Below are 22,114 nucleotides of genomic sequence, written 5' to 3'. Positions count from 1 at the left end.
AGATGTCTGAATGCACCCTGATCTTTTCCTTATTTCCTTCCCTCTACACTTGCTATTAAGCTATTAATCATAATTCATCCACACTTGGTATACTTTTTTAATTTGAATAGCACATGTTAAAATGTTTTCAGACATGAGTGATTTGGATGTTACTGACATAATTACTGGGTTCTATTAGATAAGCAGGGTATTATTTTAATAAACGTAACCATCTATGCTCATAACAGGCTTCCTTTGGGATGTACAATACAAATTTAATAATTTTGAATGCAAATGATTCCTCAAGGCAAGTAAATGAAGATATGCTTGGCTGGAGAGTCTTCGGATGTTGAAACAAGGAAAATTAAAAATTAAAGCAAATTCCATTGACAGTGAAAGACAAGTAGTGTCTTTTAACTTCAGACTTCTAACTTCATTAATTTAGTTGGTTTGCCCAGGGAACCCACCCCCTGCCATAGCCCTGCCGTGTGCTGTTCCATCGCTCCCTTTCAGCATAGATTTCTCTTTATTCCAACTATATTAGCGGTATGGTGTTTTGATTAAAAATTTTTATACTTACTTGCCTTTGTAGAGTCAGACTTTCTGCTTTCTTAGCTCAGGACATTTAATGTCGTGTAGACTTTAGCCAATCATCTGTATTTATAGCAAGGATTTTCGAAATGGCTTATCCGTCCGTTCAGGCTGAGGGAGAGGTCATCCTGTGCATGGCCAAGCCTGAAAGCCTCAGGTGTTACAGACCGAGCCCATCAGCACTGTAATTACCTTGCTTTGGTGAAAAGAGGGAGACAGGAAATATTGGGAGTAGTAGAAAGAACCAGTGAAAATTATTTTCCTTAAACAGGGGTGTGTATGGACTAGAGCTAGTCTCAGGCATCAGCACTATTGCTGTCAAGCAAGGAAATGGCACTATTATCACTAAACTGAAAGGTCAGCTCTGTTGGAAGTGCCAATTAATGGTAATGTATGAGGTTGGTTTCTTAGTCTAATTGGGAAATATTTTTAAAAGACAGTAGAAAGCATGTGAGAGAGTTGTGAACTTTGTGTTTCTCTAAGCGAATTACTGGAGAGGATCCCTAAGGGAGACGGGGAGAATGCTTCTGAAAACACATGATGGATGTCTTTTGGGCACCAGAGCTTTGTTAACAGTCTCCTGCCTTTCTCCTGGGTTTATTATAACAATATAAAGTTCAAAACTGCTGATGAAGGAATTCCTGCAGACTTTAGGAAATAATCTCTGTACATTGCTTTGCCACACCGTGGGCTTCCACAGGTGGCTGCTGTAGTTAACTCTGTAGTATTCACACGCGAAAGCAGAGAGCAAAGAGAAAGTGCCGTCAATGGCTTTACTTGGAGGAGGTCATAGTCCACCCACCATGGACTTCTCACATCCTTCCATGTATGAGGATAATAAATAATATATCATGCATGCTCACGTGGTGTGTTAGATTACGTAGAGCAGCAACCTCTAGTATTTGTCTGCCCCTTGTCCCATAGATCTGTAATGTATTGAGAGTAATTCTTTCTTTGAGTTTTTTTTTCCAATCTGGTAAATTCCTCTGGCCAAAAGGATTGTCAGAGAGTCCCAAAATCAACAGCCCAAGATATGCCTGTTGCAAACAGACTACTATGTATGGACTAACAGCCCAGGATACAGGACAGTTATCTTTCTGTGGTAGTGTTTCCACAACAAAGACAGTTTGGTCATATTGTTTTGGAGCATTTCCCCAATGCAAAGTTCTTCTCCTTGCTTATACTTTCCATCACTGTGCACCACTCTGAAAGCTTCTGCATGACCTCACAATGCAAAAATGACATGATCTGCGACCTTTTGCTGATGTTTTAAGCTCGCTTCTGTTCCTGCAGAAAAGAAGGAGGCTGTCCCTAAAGTCTGACTGCTTGCTGCCCCTGCCTCCTGCATTCACAGAGGCTCCTTGATAAGTCTTGTGCAGCTAAGGACACGAGGTGCCCAGATTAAAAAAAAGCATATTTCTCATAGTTGGAATTTGAAGGCACAGTTTGATGTAGTAGTGCCTCTTACTTTTTTTGCTGTAAATCATATTAATCTCCTTGTAAAATTGTCCAAATCACTTTCTTGTTTTGTCTTTTTTTTCACAGAGCGATGAGGTTTTAACAGTCATCAAGGCAAAAGCACAGTGGCCTGCCTGGCAACCCCTAAATGTGTAAGTAGGGAGCAGTATGTCTCAGTAGCCTTCTGTTGAGTGTTGGCTAGTGGGCTGCTCTAAGCTCACTATCTCATATAATCATTCACTCTTGTAAAGAAATAATGAAAACATTTTTTTATATAGATTAATTTTTCATCTGTTTGTTTGTTTTCCAAGAACTCTTTCTTTCTTCTCTAGCATCTCTTCATTTTTTACATGGTTTGTTTCACTGATACAGAAGAAGGATTATTCTGTGGAGTTTGTGTCTTCATTGAACAATTATGTTTATTTAATGTTTGCTCAAATATATATTGTGCTATTCTACATGGAGTATTTTTTAGCATCCTGTGTCACTGCTGTGACAACACACTGTGTCAATACAGCAATCCTCCACCCATCAACATAAAACTCTTGAAGGACTAATTTGTTAAAATGCTTATCTGAAACAGTCCATGATAGCATCCTGACCCTGATGCTAGTATAACCACTGCTGTTTTACCAGGTGAGACAGCAAACTCACAGGATCCTAACTCTGGGCTCTCTGGCGCTCATCAGAAAAAAAAGGACAAAACTGTCCTTTCAGGATAATACTGAATTTACTGATTGCCTTTTGAGGGGAGTGGCAGGGTGTCAGGAGGGTTTGGTTACTCCATAACTTATCTGTGTTTGGCCCAAAGCTCATACTAATTATGCAAGAGTGAGACTTGCAAGATGTGACTAATGATAAGAATCCAGGATAAGGGGTCACCCCATTAGCTGAGGGTCAAATTAAGTCCTTTGAGAAGCAGGACAATTCCTCTTCTGCAAGACTGTAGGGACCAGGTAGTCCTATTTCCTATGTAAAAAGTATAAGGGAGGAAGTTAATGGAACATTCTGTCTGGTTTTGTTGTTTGTGTTTCAAAAAGTATATGAAAAATTTGGAGGTTAGACAGGAAAAAGCTGCAAACCAGTTCAGTTTTCAGAAAACACCCCCTAATGTTAAGAGGCTTAGAAACTCTTAAGCAGCTTAGGACTTAAGCTATTTAGGTTATCCCCCCACCTCTGAAAAAAAAAAAAAGGGGAAAAAAAAGGAAAAAAAAAAGTTAGGAGGTGCGCCCAGCTTAAATAGTGAAAAGGTTTCTGCTAGCTGATGCCTCCTTAATCTAGAAGAAAAAAAAAAAAAAACACTATGAAATCCCTTGTAGCACTGAGGTTAAGGAAATTTGTGACAAGGAAATTCTCACTAAAGGTATGAGAAAAGGCTTTACCCATGTGACAAACCTTCAGAGCTGCTTACCTGAACATGAGATGGATTTTCCATCACTTGAATATATTTAAACCCTGAGACAGAGTTGTAGGTTCTGCACAGGAATTGTGAGTTAGTCCTTTTTTTGGCTGGTATTATGCAAAGTCAAGGTGACAGTAATAGCATTCTTTATTTATGGTTTTATTCCCATGGAATATTCAGTATTTGGATCTGGTAGTGTTTGCACTATAGTAGCTGTAGACAGCATTTTTTTTTCCTTGTTGCCTTCTTTCTATTCACTCCAAATCAACTCTTTAAAATGGAAACTTTTGGCCACTTCTCTGTTCTACTTATAGTGATGTCTGACTGAAACAAGCCAATTCTTTTTTCCTTCTAACTTCATTTACTTTCCTAAAGCAACATTTATGTATGAAGTTTCTGTATCAACGTGAACGATACTATTAGGAATTGACTGTTCTGGGTGCTTGGAAGGCTTTGGTATTGACAGCAGAGCAGGCTTGTACTTTGTTCACAGAAAGATGGAGAGAGGATCTCTTGCTCCAGAGTATCAATTAATCATCTTTCAAATACACTGAATATAACAAAAATCAAATAATCAAAGCTTAAAAAATCAAAAAATCAAAGCTAATTATGCTAATTCAGCAACGTATGTTGCCCTTGGTCATAATAGCTGGTTTAATATAGCACTGAGAAACTCCACCAAAAAGTTGAGAGTGAACAACTTCAGATGCTTTCTAGGCATATTCTTTCACAGACATGCCTGCAAATGCCTTAGTAACATCCTCCAGATGTTCTTCCAGTCAATTGTTCCCTTTTCTATATGATCATTATCACCTTTCAGTAACATCAAAAGGAATAAATTTCAGTATTTGTGCTTTCAAATGCTGTGCCACTGTTCCCATAACAAATGTTCCTTCACTTTACAAGTAGTGTTAGATTTTTGACTTCTAAAATAATTTTTTATCACATTTTGCTATGTCATTATTTTTGGTTCCATTTAAAAATATGACCTAAGCTTCAAAAGAAAGCAACATTTGCAATAGCCTTTAACTTCTGGTGCTAATTTCCCATTCTGCTGTTATGGATGGGCCTTCTTGGAATTTAGATTAGTGTTGTGCAAGTATTGGATAATGACTCCTTGGGATAAACATTTGCTTTGTTATTATGCATAACATAGCCATCTTACTAATGAAGAATTGACTGAAAGTCATGAATAACATCCTTTTGCATAATCACTAGTTATGTATCTAGTGTATAAAACAGTGTGATAGTGGTGCCAAAGTGTTGTTACAATGTGTAAATAAGCACAGCCTAAAAACCTTCCTGAATGTGTTTTACAACAATTATAAAATACATACTAGTAAGCCAATTTACAGAGGCCTTAAATGTCGAAAATTGGCAAATTGAGGCTGCTCATGCTTCATAGATTACCTCCCACTTCCACAGAGTGATTTTTTATTGCTAACCCTGTCTACGTTCCAGTACCAAGTTAGTTATGGTGATTACACCATAGTATCAGGGGGAGAAGGGGAATAATTACCTCCACAACGTGTGAGAGGACTGCAAGAGTATTAAAGTGTTTGCCTGTTGCTGTAGAGGATCTGGGATGTGACACCACAGACAGCAGGCAGCTCCCCCAGGTGCAGGGGGTGCCTGAGAGCAACAAGCCATGGCTAAAGGGGCTGGCATGCAGGGCCCTCACAGAGGTGCTGGCAGACACTGCCAGGGAGGGCATACTTGTGGAGTTGGTATTTCCTAACCAGAAGCACCAGTTCAGTCAGATTCGTCCCTTCCAGGGTAAGCCTGAGAGAGGAGAAACCAGATGGGAGCACACATGGAGGCTCAGCACAGCCCCAGGCACCAGCCTTGTTGCCCACTCAGGGCAATCCCCAGCAGCCAGGCTGGGCACTGCCCCTGCCCTCAGAGCTGCCGGCTCCTCGCCCATTCCTCCAGAACACTGAGGGAAACTGCAGCATCTCCTCTCCTCACAGAGGCTGTAGCCAAACAAGCTGTTAACTCTTGCCCACATCTTGAGCAGCTGGTGAGCCCTTGCATTGCCACTCTGGTCACCCATGATAATGTGTGAGAGGATGGTCTTGGCCAGGTACTTTTCATAGATTCATCATGGAGTCAATGGCTTTTCTTCTACTCTGTCAATGCTGGTCAATGAGGCTGGGACTCCTGAAGCCAGGGATACCTCGTTAAGTGATGTTTCAAGCTCTGTACAGACTGAGGACAGGAAATGTGTACATCTGTGCCTAAATCTGATGATGATGCCTTTGGTTCATGACACCAGCAATACGGAGGGAAATGTAACCAGGAGCTTTCCATCTGCTTAGAGAGGAGAAAATAGAGGCTTCTCAGTGCAGACCCAGTGGCACAAAGTGCCTCCCCAGGGCGAATTCTTTGGCTTCAGACATGAGTTCCAACACAAAAAATTACATTACTGGCTGAGATAAGTTGCCAGCCCTAAGCAGGGAAGGATACAATGACACTAAGTAATTTTCTGAAATGTTTTCTGTTAATTACAGTTAAGACTAATACACCTTAACTTATGGTCATCTTCCGGTACAGTATAAAGCTGTGCTAACTATATCCTGCTATACTTCGCTGTCTGGTTTTTATAATTTCTTTCCTCAGTTCTACAAGCATTTTGTCACTCTCTTTTTTTTTTTTCTCCTATCACTGATCTCCATTATCCCCCATTCAGTTTCTTGTCCAGGGCACCAGAATGTGACAAACTATTCCGCCTTCTTGCATGCAGGAGACAGTTTTGGGTGATCTTTGTGGACTAGTTTCATGGCTGGCCAGCTGAGAGCACAATATTAATAGCATGAAAGGGAGTGTCAGACCAAGGAATAAAACATTTTGCTGTTGCTTATGTTTGTATTACCAAGTTGTGTGTCTGAAATTCTGACTTTAAAGTACTCACAGGAAATGCATTCCTCCTTGAGTGTAACAGCATCAGTACACAGTGTGCTGTCAAATGGAAGTAGTTTTTCTTATCTCACTTGTATAAACAAGAGCACAGCTCATTGCTCCCTTCCTGTCAGCTCTGTTTCAGGCAGACTCAAATTTAACCTTCATACTCAGCTGCAAATAATTGGCCTTTGGCAGCATGAAGGCTAAAATACAGCAAATATAGATAGTACAACTGGTATCCAATTCTGCCTATATCTGGCAGATGATGTTAAATAATCAAGCCATGACAGAAGAATTTGGGGATAACGAAGGCAAGTCTTTTAAAAACAGTGTGCCTCAAATTCCACAGGAGCGAATGTCTTTAAAAACGTTGCCTTGAATTCCCTTCCCCGAAATATGTGGTTTGGGTTGGTTTGTTTTTTTGTTTGGTTTGGTTTTGTTTTTTTTTTATTTTATTTGTATGCTCAATTAGTCTTCTTCACAGCATTCGGGAATCAAAAGCTAAGCCACAGATGAGTAGGAAATTTAATCTACTTGAGGTTTCAGTGTCAGTGCTTGTTTGTTTCCCAATTTACTTCTTTTTTACTTATATTTCTTTTATCATTTTTTACTTTACTGTAATCTTCTGCTACTCTTGTGCCCACATAAAAAAAAAAAAAAAAAAAACAAAACCAAACTTCTCTGCCTTAAAACAGGCTCCATATTTAACTTATCAAATGATTATTTAGATGGAGAACCACTTAAGCCAGAAATAGAACACTTTACTGTCTTCTGAAATGTAATAAAATAACTCCCTCTCCCCATCTTATGCTTCAGTGTTAAAGACCTCCATTTATTGTGTCTGATATTCTACTCTTTACAATTCACATAGTCTTAACGCAGTGTTGTCTCACTGATAAATGTTTGGTTGTAAAACGACTAAAGGTTATGTATACAGATGCATACTAAAAGATGTCTTCAGCAGTGAAAACAGCTTTAATAACAATTTGTGACTACGTTATTGTCACAAATATTATCCAGTCAGTTCCGTCAGATGACAGAGAGCTGAAACATAAATGTTGTCCAAGTACACATGTTGCTAAACCTCTCTGTTTACCTTCTCACATGTTGCAACTTCTGAGAGCTTCACAGGGCCTAATTTACAAAAGGGTGTTGGAAGGCATTTGGGCAACCATTTGCTGTAAACACCTAATTCTCAAACTTTCAGTTCCTGAAGTGTTTACATACTTAAATAGCTATTAGGAACATTACAAAATACATAAAAATATAATCAACTTTCACCGTTCCCAAAGCTTACTAACATTTTCAGAGGGGTTGGGGAATCTCTGTTAGGCAACAGATCACAACTGAACCATATTAACTTCTATAGTTTAGTTGTTGCCCTGCATGTTTTATAGGTGAGGACCTGATCTTCTCGTATAACTTTTAAGTCAGACACACCCCCATAAGGTCAGCAAAATAAAGGATATTCTCTAACACAGAGAAGACTGTCCTGGTACTTGGAACGTCTAGGTTCAATTCTCCTTTGCTCCTGAAAAGAACTGAATGGTAACACCTACATCTGAATGTGAAATTCAAACCAGCAACCTGCAGCTGAGATCCCTTAGTGGTCCAGTTCGTGGTGTCAGTGTGGAAGGAGCCCCCTGTTTGCCACAGCCTGCTGTGACAGCCAGAGGATGTGCAGAGGGAGCTGGCTCACTCCCCTGCTCCCAGCACCTGCACACCAGCCCGACAGAAACCCTCTTTCTGTTCTCCTCTCCAGCCAGGCATTTGCTGTGTCTAACGCAGGATGCCAATGGCAGTGCCAAACGCTGCTCTCTGCTAAATCCATATTAATCAGCATTGAGAGAGCAAGATTCAAATCAATGCACCTTTCAGCTTTGATAACAGAGAGGCTTTAGATAAAAAATAATGAAATGCCCAAAGCCTGAGAGACTACAGAGCTGACAATCTCTATAAGTTAATTCTGTGAATTAGTCTTCCTCAAGCATCTTATTAAGGGTTGATAGAATTATTTTCAAGTACCACAGCAAACGCCTCATAGCATGCAAACTAAAAATCATTGAAAAATACCTAATTTTCTTCAATCACTTCAATAAAGAAGATGGGGGTTGGAATTTCACAGTCATTCCAGTTCCTATCCATCCACTTAAAATATTTCACATGAAATGAAATTGTACCTTTAGTTCTTTTAAAATACCAGGTAGTCACAAAAGTTTATTTTTGTGTGCTGTCTAGGTGAGTAAATTCTGAGATTAGTTGCTCATTTTCAGTTGATGTAACTCTTATGCTGTTCCATAAAGGATGCTGAAAATATTTCCTGTCCTGCCATGCAATGTACTGTCCATAAATTGGTACTATTTGCATCAGAATGTAACTTATGAAAATATACATTATAAATGTGTAAATTATTCAGTTGCTTAATTAATCATGTTCTCAGACTACTCAGCTGAGAATTAAAAAAAAAAAAAAGACATGTTTGAACACACATGCTTGTTTTTGGATTTATCTGGCATTCTGAATGGCAAAACACAGACTGAACTGCAATTAGGCAGCTGTAATGGGCACAGTTTAAATTTTACTTGGTGTTTTCTCCAAAGTGATAAGAAAAGCTCATATCATAGTCCTTTAATCATCTATCCACTGTATATCATTAACATTTGATTATACAAATTGCTTATAAACACTGTTCCACCTAATGATGTGAAAAATAAATCATGCATGTATAATTTTACCTAGTGTGACTAAGAGTCAGCAGAGGGTTATATAGAAATAAGGATGCTTATTTATTGCTACTTCTTATATTCCTTATAGTGCTCATTTTTCATGCATACTTGTTAGCAATTTTCTCCTAATTGGTTGAACACTGCATTTAACTTCCACCTCCTCTGTATTTTTAAGAAATCAAGGTTCAGAAATTTTCATGCTTTACAAGTTTTTCTGTCATTCCACATCTGCATTTAACCCATTGAGCTCCTTATGCCATGCACATGCTTGCATTACCTTTCAGTTTCTTTTAATAGAGAAAAGTGAGTAGTTAACTCTTATTATGAGAGAGAAGTGTCCTAGCAAGCCAAGCAGCTGTTAAATCTTTTGGTAAGAAAAGACATATGAAGGACTGGGACATTATTTTAACTAAAAGAAGGTCACATGGACAACTATTTATTATACTGTGGGTGCAACCTAGTAACTTCAGCATGTTTGTGATGCAGTGGAACCACTTGGGCTCTGCCGTTAGGGAGCTGGGGTATGAAATGCAAAGAGAGGAGCTCACAGTCCTGCTCTAAAAAAAAAAAAAAAACAAAAAAAAACAAACAAAAAAAACAAACAAACAAACAAACAAACAAACAAAAAAACCACTAATTTGGACACCAATAGTCTTTTGATGTTACAACAGATTTTTGAAAGACATTTTCTTTATAATAGAGTAGCAGAACTGTGAATAGTATGGCCCATGCAGAATATATTACATACTGAATGATTATATAGAATGCATTACAAAATTAATAACAGTAATACTGTAGAAGCAGTACTGTAAGGCTCCATGGAGACATGATCTTTACTCACAAATTTTAATATTCCTTCAATTTTAGATTATTTTCTTTTATTAAAAATCAATATCTATACTACAGATAAATTCTTCTCTCTGATTTACTCCAAGGCTAAGGTGCAAATAACATCATCAGTGTGCAATTTTTAATTTAGCATATGGGACAGTTTCATACATTTGACTTTCCTCTTGTGAATAGTTACATAAAAATGATTTGTGAAAGCACAGTCTCTCTCCGTACAGTAAAGTGAATGGCACGAACAGTTCAAAAAGAATAACTGATTAAAAGCTAAATTTAAATAACTATCACACTAAGACACTGTCAAATTGTTGCCAGAGGCAAACCTTAATGACCATTTTAGTGATACTTGGGGAGGGAATATCTTATGTTGTTAACTGCAGCTAATAGCTTAAAATAGCAACAGATCTTTGGCCACAGTAGTGTGAGCATCCCTTGGCTAACACAAGGTTGGGAAGCTGGCCATGAACCCCAAAGCAGTCACTGCTGCTATAACAGCAACATTACTGTACCTGAGGTATGCTGAATTCACAATAATGTCATTTCAATCAATAACATCTGCAAACAGGAAAATAAAACTTCCAGCAAAGAAATAGTTAAATTTGTCCAAGTTTGTCTCATTGGTGACAAGTCATGAACAACTGAAAATAAAAGGCCATAAAATTGCTAGTAGCTAAAGTCAAAGAATTGAAATAAGGAACAGGCTGATGAATTGAGTAACAATTATTCTCAGTCATTTGACATTGTAATGAAGTGGGATGAGTGCAATGTGGTTATATTGGACATCTCACTGGATCTGCACTATCCTAAAGAATATATATGAGGGTTGTTTGTTTTTTTTTTCTGAAGGAATTATGATGTGCTTATCTCTTGACAGATGAGTTGATCTGAATTTTGAGATGCTTGAAAGTATATTCTAAGTCCCTAAGTGGCTCTCCCCAAGTACAGATAGACTTTTACAAGAATAATGTTGTAACGTTGTATTGTATGGCTCATGTTTTGCCTTAAATAGGTGCTCTGCAAATATTTTTAAAAGATTTTTTATGAGGTATGCCTTGTCTAAACTTAAACCCCTACTTTAATTCTATGGTGAAAGCATTACAATCTCCATAGTGTATGCATTTATAACCATGAACAGTCTTCAGAATTAAGTGCTACCTAAGCCATTTACATCTGTAAGAAGTACGCTGCAACAGGAGCAGATCTGCATAGAGGAAGAGTGTTGAGGAAGTGATAAATCTGGGGCTAGGAGATTGCTTTGGCTGGCCACCACGCTGCCGTACGAAGCGCAGCTGCCTGCCGGCCGTGGGAGCAGAGGGACGAAGCTCCAGGATAGACTGATTGGAAAGAAATCACATTTGCACTCTGAGACTGCTCTGGGATAGGAACCGAAGCCCAGCGTGAAACTCCCCGCGGGCAGCGCACCTCTGATCTCCCCTCCACATCCCCTGCACACTTGTCCCTCTGTGCTGGCGTGGGGTGCTCCAGCGTGTCATTGCACATGTTACAATTCATTGCTGCCACAGAAGAGTAGAAAGGGATTGCATGACTTGTCTGAACAGAGGAAAACAGCATGCCAAATCATTTTCTTGTCTGAGCAACTTTGACCAATGGATTCATTTTTTTAACAAGTGCAAAGTGTGGGAAATGTTATATGCCGATCGTAGTTCACCTTGTAGGATACTGATTACAATACCCTTGCTTTCATTTGGTTTAATATCACTGCATGCTAGAGTATCCAGATTGCAATTTTCATGCCAAGTTTGAGGGAAATACAATGTTTTACTTACGTTTAGAATATTACAATAGCTGTTTAACTACGAAGGTCTTGTGTTGCCATCTTTTGGAGAAATGACTTGATAATCAATGACTTGAAAAACTCATCCACACCTGGCCAAGTTTAATGAATGTACAGAGATCTCAGTATTCCTATGATCACTTGTTAACATCTGGTAGCTCATTATTTCTTCAGAACCAACCTTATTTGAGATGCCAGGTAAAGTATAAAGGAATGAACAAAAATTTTGTGAGAACAAAATCAGAATGGAGAGCTCAGATTGATAGATGAAACATTTTTGGATTGAAGCCTTTTAGAATGCAAAACAACTTGTAATAGTTAAAAGTGTGATATTTTGGACAAACTGCAGGAAGAAGTGGAGGAAAGCAGCATATATGAACTGGCATTTGCACACTCTGTCTTGGCCAACTGTATCACTCTTGAAAGAAGAAATCAGGACCTGAGTATATGTAGCACAGATAGCTGTAGATGTGCAACACTCATTGTTTAGCCATTCAACAATAACTGACATTTTTCTCACATTAATTACAAGTCAAAAAATTATCTGGAAGTCCCAAAACTAAGAAACACTCAAATTCCAAAGTATCTTCTTAGCAACCAACTTCTTTAAAGTAAAAGCTTTCACAGGAAATACAACAAAGGCAAAAAGCAGCCAGTTCTCAGAGGAAAAATACATTATCTATAGAAGAAATGCATGTATGTCAATTAAAGTAAACATCTTGTTCAGATTTATGTACTTAGTTTTTTGGATGAGAACTCTTGTCATAGTCCTATATGGAAAAAAATGCTTTATTCCAGAGCATTTGTTATGTGGTGATGACAAAAATGCCTTAAAAAAATGCAGGTTTCATGATCACCTGTTCACAAAGGAAGAGGAATACAATTTTAATAACTAATATTTTTGTAGTTAGCCTTTTTACAACATCTAGATAGTCATAGGCTGTCTTAGTAATAAAATTTCTTTGTAGGCATTCTACTATTATATTATCTACTATTGCAAAGAGATATAGCCATTCAAAAAAAAATTGAAAATAGCTCTGTGCTTTTTAAGTGTCATCGTCTACTATCATGGATGTACTGTTTGAGCCTTATTGTTAAAAGCCATATTAACTTAAGCAGTTCGGTGACATGCATCCCGGGAATAGAATACCATGATAGCCTGCAAAGATTTCTGTTGCTTCCATCCACCCCTAAATATAGTGTTCTATAAATTATATCTGTTTATTTTTGCATGGCAACATTTTATTTTGATAGTGCCACTACAGCAAGTCCGTTTTTACTTCTTATTTCTGTAAATCACGGGTGTGTTTTTTCCCCACAAATCCTTATCTCTCTTGTTATCTCACACTGTCACATTGTGCTGTCTATCCTAAAAGGGGGTAAAAGCCAATATAAGTCAATTCAAATGAAAGTGAAGTTTGCTTCTGCAAAACAACAGTATAGTACTAGAAAGATTTCAAAGTTTGGGGATTTTGTGTACAAAATGAGAGGAATGAAAAGGCCAGACAGAGTTGGTTGTTTCTATGGCAACATGATGGTGTGTCTAGCTCAGCTGTTTTCTCCATTTATGGTTTTATAGATAGCTGGGATTAATCTAGTGAAATTCAATATTGTTAAAATAGAAGAATTCTAACTCCTGGTATAATCAGAAATAGTAATGCATAAAGGACAATCTAATATACAAAAAAAATATACAGATAAATAGTCCGTTGTGACTTCTGGTAACGTGACAAATACATAAATCTCTCTGGAGCTGTAAAACAATTCTGGGTGCTCCAGCTCTGGCTAATGGTTAAACTATATTTTACACCAGAAAACTCTCTGTGGTGTATCCTTCCCTCCTGGTAACAAAGTCCCCCACACTGCTGACGTTCCTTAAGGACCACCATTTTCCCTAAAGCACGAGGTGATCCCTGTCTGCATGACTTAAAGTACTGTGGAAGTTTCTTAGAAGTGTCAGCAAACTCCTGACAGCTGTGTGCTGCAGTAATTTCTATTGAATGAGCAGTTTATGCATCGGCAGAGCTAATCAAAACACTTTTCTTAAAAGGCTTTGACTTCAAAATTAAAGCTTTCACATACAAAATGGATCTAAATGGTAAATTTATGGTTTCACACCAAAACCAGATAATCTTCATAGTGGTTTTAGATTTTTTTTTTTTAAATAGAAATTCTAAATTTTATCTAAAAAGCAAAAATACTTCACACAAACCCAAAAGAACTACTTGAAGTAAATCTCAGACAAACTATATTTTAAAAATTCATATAAAATAACTAGCATTTTTTACCAGTTTTGATAATTCATATAAATTTTAGATTAGGCATGACTGAGCTCAAAATGCATGTCTATATTTGGGTAATTAATATAAGATAAAGGTTTTAACCATGTGAATTTCCATTTTATGAATATTTTAGAAACTTAACAAGAATTAGTGAACCAAACACCATACCCTGCTCTCGCAACCTGGTTACCACTTTAGTGGTTCTACAAAGCTCCATTTAAATGAGAAAAGAACAGTGTCTTATTTTTTCACAGAAAACAGGGCTAAATAATGCTGGGTTGTATACTAGCAGCACAAGGCTGCAGATTGCTACCTCTTCTAGCAGAAAATCATGTGCTATTGTAAAAGTATCATGTTTATCCAAATCTTTGCATTTGTAGTTCTATATATTCATTGTTGGCTAAAAAAAACTAATTACAAAACTACAGAAAGCTTATAAAAAGAATTTTCTTTTTAAGTGTTATGTGTATTATTAAGACTTAGGGAAACTTCATTGTTTGACAGATGGTCTGACACCCACATTAAGAAATTCATAATTCAATTTAAAAAATAAAAAAGAAAAGGAAGAACATATGTGTTAGTTGGAAAAGAAAAAAAAGTATTGATTTTTTTTTTTTCAGAGCAAGCACATATGGCAGTTCCATTTTCTAGCACTTATCGTGTACTTTCTATTTAAAATTCAAATGACACTAGGCAAAGAAGAAAGTTGGATAGCAAAACACAGAAAAGATTTAACTAAGAACAATCACTGCAAGAACTTTATACTAATTGTTCATGGAAATTAATGGCCATCGAATTAAATCAAACTTACTCATCCCATCCTATCCTTGCTTTTGTTTTCTTTACATGTTCCTCCCATTGGTAGTTACTGTTTTATGATTATTTCCCAACCATCTGTTGTCTTTCCTTGAGCCAAAATAATTTCCCTTTAAAATTTTGTGAGTAATCATGTATGCATTATTTCCATGCAATTATGTGTCTGCTTACTAATCCTAACTCCTCACTCTTGTGTAAATACTCACCGAGTATTAACTGGAATGATTTGCCATTTAAATTTCTAATGAACAGAATTTAGATGTAAAAATTTAAACAGTCCAATGTCTTTGCATTGTTGTGAGTGTAATGTTAATTAAACATTTACTCTAATGAACATCTCCAGGCACCAAAAGGCATATATGTAGGTTAAATGGATATAGAAACAGAACGAAATGGGACATGCATCATATTAATTCAGGTGGTGAGATGTTGGACATCTTCAGAGGTTACTTGAGGACCAGGGAAATGGTAAATGCAATTCCAGTTTTTGACACTAGTAAAAGAAACTGTTTTGAAATCCATAACAATACTATTTTTAAATCTTTGAAAGAAATTTGGAGGAGTATCTATATTTTGTAAATATTTCAATAAATAGTCTCAGAGTCATTTTTATTAAAAGGAGGTATTTGCTGTAATCTAATATTCAGAATTAAACTGATAGCAAACCAGAGTTCATTGCTAAAACAGTCTCATAAATAAGTCTGTGGTGTTTATCTGATATTGTTAATGGGAAAGGAAAGGATCAGAAATTTGGCTGCGACAGTTCCTATACTGGGTTGAAAAACTGATCTCTATCACTGTTTCTCAGGACAAATGGGGTATGGTCAGGGTATTGTAGATTAGCCAGATGAAAAGGATAGACAAAGCAACAGTGCTCTTACACTCTGCCATAGGATTTCCTATAGCAGTAATTACTCTGAGGAAAAAAATTATAGCCCCAGAGCTCCTACGAAGGGAAAAGAGACATTTCCTGAATTTGTGCCATTAGAAGCCTTTAGCTTTGAAGTCAGCCTGGCCTGGACAAAGTGCAGTAATGGCATATATTGCAAAAGGATCCCTGAAACATGCTTTTATTGTAAATGCCCAGTAAGCAATCTACTAAGTGACGTGAAGTTATTCTAAACAGGAGCAAATGTTGCCAGGACCACGTGGGATAACCATACCTAATTTGTTTGTGACAACCTGCAAAGAACAGACACACACACACAAAAAAAAAAAGCAGCAGTTTTCAGAAACTGTGATCCTGACTTGAGAACTTGAGATACATGAGAATTTTTTTCAGTAAGGAAAGCCTGTTCACATTTGATAAACATATCATTAAGGTATACCCATCCCAATGGTATTAAATCAAATAGTTTTTATATTAACGAACACTTCATTACTATCTAAAATATAAATCCAGGTATGTTTTGATGACAGTATGAAAATGCCTGAAAGATGCTCTGCACAAAGTCCTTTCAAAAAGCATTTTCTTATGCTGCTCAGTAAATGGCATCTTTATAGCTGGAGATCCAAATCGTGCTAATAAAAAGAAACTAGAATAAATATAAAGAAAATGGAAAAAACATTAGGATGCAGGACATTATCTAGCACTTTGCTTCACTCTGTGAAGTCAAAAATTGTCAGCAGGCTTGTAGTGGAAAAGTAGTGCCTGCTTCAGCCAGTGAAAGCAGGATTCCTCAGCCCTGTAGGACTCTCAGGGTTGTCAGCTAGAACTTACCTAATGGTGAGGGTTAGCTTTGCAATGCATATTTGCCACTGGTTTTATGCATGGACAAGTGTAGGGGAAGGAAATGGGACATATCTGTTTCTTACAGCAAATTCACATCAGTTACAAACTTCAAGCTTTCCCTGTGGGCTCTACCAAACATGGACAACTTGTGGCAGAACAATGTCTTCAAATTTAAAAGCCTTAAAATGTAGTATATATTTGTATTGAAAGAGAAAAAGATGATGATCTACATTCCTATTTTATCAGGTGTGTTGACAATACAGAAATGAAAAAGGTCAGTTTTAGTGTGCACTTGGAGTACCTTTCCACAGTAGTTTCCTTCAGGGAGATCCGTAGTCCAGTCCTAGGACACTTGAGCCACAGGTGTTGTTGAGGTATGCATAGAAGGATTCAGGTTCCTGCCAGCTTCATAGATTTTTATTAAAACCAAACCAAACAAAGAAAAAAAAAGCCCCTTCACCAAAGATCTCTATTGTGTAAGTCAGTTATTATAGTGCCTGTCCCTACACCTAGGTAGGAGTTATCAATTGTGCCTTAGATCAGCCTATTTCTCCTCAATTACAGCAACTAAGGAAGGATTCTGAACATTGAGTCTTGGGCAATGTTACACAACCGTAGTTTAAATTTGTAATCATACCGCTTAGAACTATCCACACAGAAATTAATAGAATAAGGTAGAAAGTGCAAAAATACATTTTTTTGATAATATATATTTTTAAAATTTCATTCTTAGACACTTCATATTAGTTTTTTTTAAATATCCAACTTAGCATGTTGTGCTGCAGTGAAACCAAAGTGTGTGTGCATTGTGTACATGTCTGTGCCAGAGTGGAGGAAGGAAGAGGAGAAAACTTGCCTCCATTTGTCCTCTATTAATCTTTACATTTCTGTGTTAAGCACTTTTAGGATAAAATACAGTAAAATTGCCATTAAACTAGCTATCTGTCTTAAGGAAGGAGCAGAAAGGTAATTTTTTGCAAAGTAACGCAAAATTTGAAAATTACGGGAGGCTTAGGTTTACTGATTTAATTTAACACGTGCAAAGGCTCGTAGGTAAAGAGTATCTCCTACTGAAGTGTTCATTTACACAGTTTCAGTATTGATACAGTTATAATTTAAGTACACAATTTTTATTTATATTAATAATGTGATTAATACTTACTTTCCTAACAAAGCAGTCAAAGCCTTAACTGTACATGCCTACCACAAGAATGACAGTTGACAGAATTTTTCCATTACTATGTGACTAAAGAAGCCGAGCGATTTCCACCCTCTGGTATGGCTGTGCCTGCCTCTTGTCTCTCCTGAGACCATGTGTGCAGAGAGCACTGCAATGTCACACAGCACACCCCTACTAACTCAGCGTCAGCTCAGGGGCAGACGCAGCAGGGAACAGCTCCACGCTGCCTTTGCTCTTCCCCTGCAAGAGCCGACCTGCACCTCTACTCTGCAATGCTCATGTTGGACATGGTCTCAATCTAACAAGCAGGTATGCAATCACACATCTCTTTGTTATTTTCACTGTGTACTGTTTTAAATATAAAATCCTTACAGAGAAATCTTAGAAACCTTTATAATGCAGTAAATCCTTTAAAGTCAGCTAGCAGGTTCTATAAGACAAATCATTGCTATGTGCTTGACATACATATATCAGGATACTGATTCACAGAGTGAAGTTGATACTGTCATTCATTATTTTATTACTTAGTGTTCCATTAAGATCTGAGTTCTATCTGTCACAAAAAAAAAAAAAAAAGTCATTTAATCTCTTTCTGGGAAAGGCAAGATTAATGTCATTAAACACTTAGAAACTCTTCTACTAAACACTTAGAAACTCTTCTAATTTCATTCCATGCAAGGTAATTTACACAGTAAGAAGCAACTTCTGAAGAATCCAGAACAGAATTGGCCAGAACATTTTACCTGTTATCAAATGCCTACATCTGGAACATGGCTCTTGAGGAGAACTAGATACTCTAACTTTTAGACATGTTAAATCTGAAACCATGATAACTACTCAAAATCATTGTCCTTGGGCTGCTGTTTTTTTAATGTGCTGAGAGCACTATGAGCCAGAAGAAATATACAAATGAAATGCCATATTTTTACAGGGATTTATAGGAAGAATAAACTCCTTATGACTAGAGAACAGTGTATATGCATTATATATATATATATACCTAACTCAAAAAGGGAAGATGAATAACACTGTAAAAAACCCTTACATTAAAAATGAACATGGTCTTTAACTGCTTATAAAGCAGTGAGTTTTGGCATAAAATTAGAAAAAAAGACCAAGCTTAACTCTGTATTGACCCAAGTCCTGTGACTAAAGAAAACAGGTGGATATCAGACCAGTATTTGGTTGAGCAGTATTCCCAAAATCATATTTTAAATAATCCCTCATTTGTTGCTGCTCATGAGAAAGATGCCACGAAGAAGTTCAGCTTTTCATCTGTAAACAGGAACTTCCAGTTCAGGCCTGATTTTATTTTTCATTTGCATAGGAATGTGACAGCTGCTCGTCAGCATCCCAGAGTACTGCATGATTCAGCATGGGCTCTCCCTAAGGGAATGTCTGACAAAGACTGGATGAATAGCATCATTTTCACATACACTGACAGTAACCTGCAAAAGTCTTGGCTCAACTCTCCAGGGCTGGCAATGACCATTAATCTCTCACTTACACGAGCACTAAAACTCAATTAATGAGTGCTTTTTCACATGCATATGCACAGTAGCACTTTTCACATTAGAATTTGTATTATCTTTTAAGGGGTAAAAAGTATCCCAGCAGTCTGGACCTCAGGATATTTCTCTGCTATTTTACTTCAAATTTTTGTAAGTAAGTGTCATGACAGATTTTTTAATTGTACGTCTAAGACATAAGTATGCTTCTGCAGCTCTTTATTGTTCCACCTCTCTCACCCATTAAACTGTAAACCTCCTTGAACAATGTCAGAGCTGTTTCTCAGATGGCCCATGGATACTGAAACGAGAGTGCTGAGCAGTGGTCCTCTTGCGGTCCTGCTCCTCCATCTCTACATACCAGATCCAGTGCCAAGCCAGTGTTCAGTATTTCCCACTTTGAAGCACCAGCTTCATTGCCCTCTAGCAGCAAACTTGGATTCAGCTGTTAATTCAGCTGCTCATAGTCTTCCTATGGCAAATTTGCAGGAGAGCTGCTCCCTCTGCTGAGTTTTCTGTTGATCGTCACCGGCATCTGATGTCCTTCCTCACCATGCTGGGCCCCAGCCCCGACTGGAACGTGGGGCTCTCTGCAGAGGACCTCTGCACCAAGGACTGCGGCTGGGTTCAGAGGGTCGTTCAGGATTTAATACCCTGGGATGCTGGCACAGACAGCGGTGTTACCTATGAGGTATGTGGAAGAGTTGTAACAGATTCAAAACAAAGTTTACCTTAAAGCAGTGAAGAATGGAACTTATTTGGTCCATGGTTATGCCATATATACCTTTATACTACTCTAGTAATAGTTGTGCTTATAATGAATTAGAAGTAATTTAGACAGATGCTAGCTACAGTTACTGTCGGTTGCTGTGTCTGAATTCCCTGGGCACTATTGTTAACAGGATAATATTGCATTCACCTGGGATATTACTATATTCACCTACAGAATAAATGGAGAAATTAGCTTGATCAAAACTAAGCATTATGATGTCCAAGCCCTTTAACACAGATGTGTGTTCTGTCAGCAGCTACATCAGCTTGAGTTTTCTACTGCTTCAACCCAAAGCCAACTATTCTGTTTGGCACAGAAAACTCAACTCTTCCTTACAGCACGCATTGAAACTCTGGACTTCTCATCACTATGAGACTCTAAAATAAGCCATTTTCTCTGTCCCCATCACTCTCTCAGTCTAGGAGGAGACTCACACCATCCTCAGGTAAAAAGTCCTGGTTTTGACCAAATGAGTTATGCCAGGTTAACAAACTGTTAAGTCTCCATAGGTGGCAAGCGTACCTGCACTGTGTGTCTGTACAGACAGCTGAAGCTAGACAAGATTAGTCACATCCTCAAATACCACACACATTCCCTTTTCAGATGACAAAACATGGTGGGTTTTTTTCTTTCAGACCTGGCCTCTTTAGAACCTAAGGTGCTTCTCCAAATATTTTTTAATAACATAGCTAACTAACTACACAACAAGACTTACATCTTATTGTGAACCCAGCTTCAGGGTTGAATCCCAAAGTGTTAAAGAATTGCTTCCTGACCACAAAACTCAAGACCTTGACATTAAATAGGAACGTACTGGGTTCCTCTTACAATGGAACTCCCCGATTTCTGAGAATTTTAAATTTCTGCAGATTTTTTGTATCATTAATAACAATGATTAGTTTCTTTTTAACTTTATTTTTTCTTTTTGATTGCAGTCTCCTAACAAACCTACAGTGCCTCAAGAGAAGATCAGACCACTTACAAGCTTAGATCATCCTCAAAGTCCATTTTATGATCCAGAGGGAGGATCTATCAAGCTGGTAGCCAGAGTTGTCATTGAGAGAATTGCACGCAAGGTATTATATATATGTGTACATATATGTAAAATTCTCAAGCAAGCAAAAAACTCCACTTCTTAAACAAAAAAAACCCAATCTTTCCTTTCCCTTCCCCACAAATCTACTCTCCTTAACCTATCCACAACAAAGGTAATGGCAGAAAAGAAATAAAACTGTAGGGTACTACTTCTTCCACTTCTGGCTATTACTGCATCTGTTAATTTGCAATATTTTAACTATGCGTAGGAAGTAGAAGGAAAAAAGGAGTGCAGATACAACAGAGCCTCACAGTATTCTGTTCTAGCCCTTCGTGCTGTGTACACACACAGTTTCCTGTATCCAATCTCCACAATAATTTCGTTGCAGGGGGAGCAATGCAATATTGTACCTGATAACATAGACGACATTGTGGCAGATCTAGCACCAGAGGAAAAAGAAGAAGGTACATTTTAAATTAGTTTGTGCTGTACTCACTTATATTTTGTTCTGTTCTCCACTGTCATTTCTGGATAAAGTACAGAACTGACTTAGGAGCAAAAGTCCCATTCGGTGCCAAAAAGTGATTTAGGTTTTCATTTTTTCTGGTATCTCCTATGAGCCTTCCCTTACACAGCAAAGAAATTGCATGTATACTTGAAAGGTGACAATAACAATAAAAGCGGTATAAGAGAGGCCTTTTGGGGTTCATATATTTAAAAAATAAATAAATTTAAAATGTTGGCAATTGGTCTTTATTTTTTTTACTTTTGGCCTAAAATGGAGAAGAGAGAACGCAAGAGGAAAGAACGTATCCTATTACCATGTAAAGTAATCACCAGCCAAGTAAAAAGATGCCAACAGAAGACTATTTTTGGTATTCACTCTCTTCTCTTACTTTTTAGATGATACCCCTGAGACCTGCATATATTCAAACTGGTCCCCATGGTCAGCCTGCAGCTCTTCTACCTGTGAAAAGGGCAAGAGGATGAGGCAGAGAATGCTTAAAGCTCAGCTGGACCTCAGTGTGCCCTGTCCAGACACCCAAGATTTTCAGCCATGCATGGGTCCAGGCTGCAGTGATGAAGGTAA

At 37.7% G+C, this 22,114-nt stretch overlaps 1 protein-coding gene across 1 annotated transcript in view; it reads left to right on the top strand.

Moving 5' to 3' along the window:
* The first annotated feature begins 659 nt into the window (after window positions 1-659).
* SPON1 (spondin 1, extracellular matrix protein) overlaps window positions 660-22,114 on the top strand; it is a 26,795-nt gene continuing 5,340 nt past the window's right edge. Inside the window, exons 1-7 of the mRNA XM_008943883.1 lie at window positions 660-754; window positions 842-956; window positions 2,116-2,180; window positions 19,706-19,907; window positions 20,924-21,064; window positions 21,413-21,488; window positions 21,928-22,110. Coding sequence (XP_008942131.1) covers window positions 660-754; window positions 842-956; window positions 2,116-2,180; window positions 19,706-19,907; window positions 20,924-21,064; window positions 21,413-21,488; window positions 21,928-22,110 — 877 coding nt within the window. The remainder of the gene's footprint in view (window positions 755-841; window positions 957-2,115; window positions 2,181-19,705; window positions 19,908-20,923; window positions 21,065-21,412; window positions 21,489-21,927; window positions 22,111-22,114) is intronic.

Source organism: Merops nubicus, unplaced genomic scaffold (genome assembly GCF_000691845.1).
Source record: "Merops nubicus isolate BGI_N331 unplaced genomic scaffold, ASM69184v1 scaffold14057, whole genome shotgun sequence".
NCBI lineage: Eukaryota > Metazoa > Chordata > Aves > Coraciiformes > Meropidae > Merops > Merops nubicus.
This window is presented reverse-complemented; position numbering and strand designations above follow the sequence as displayed.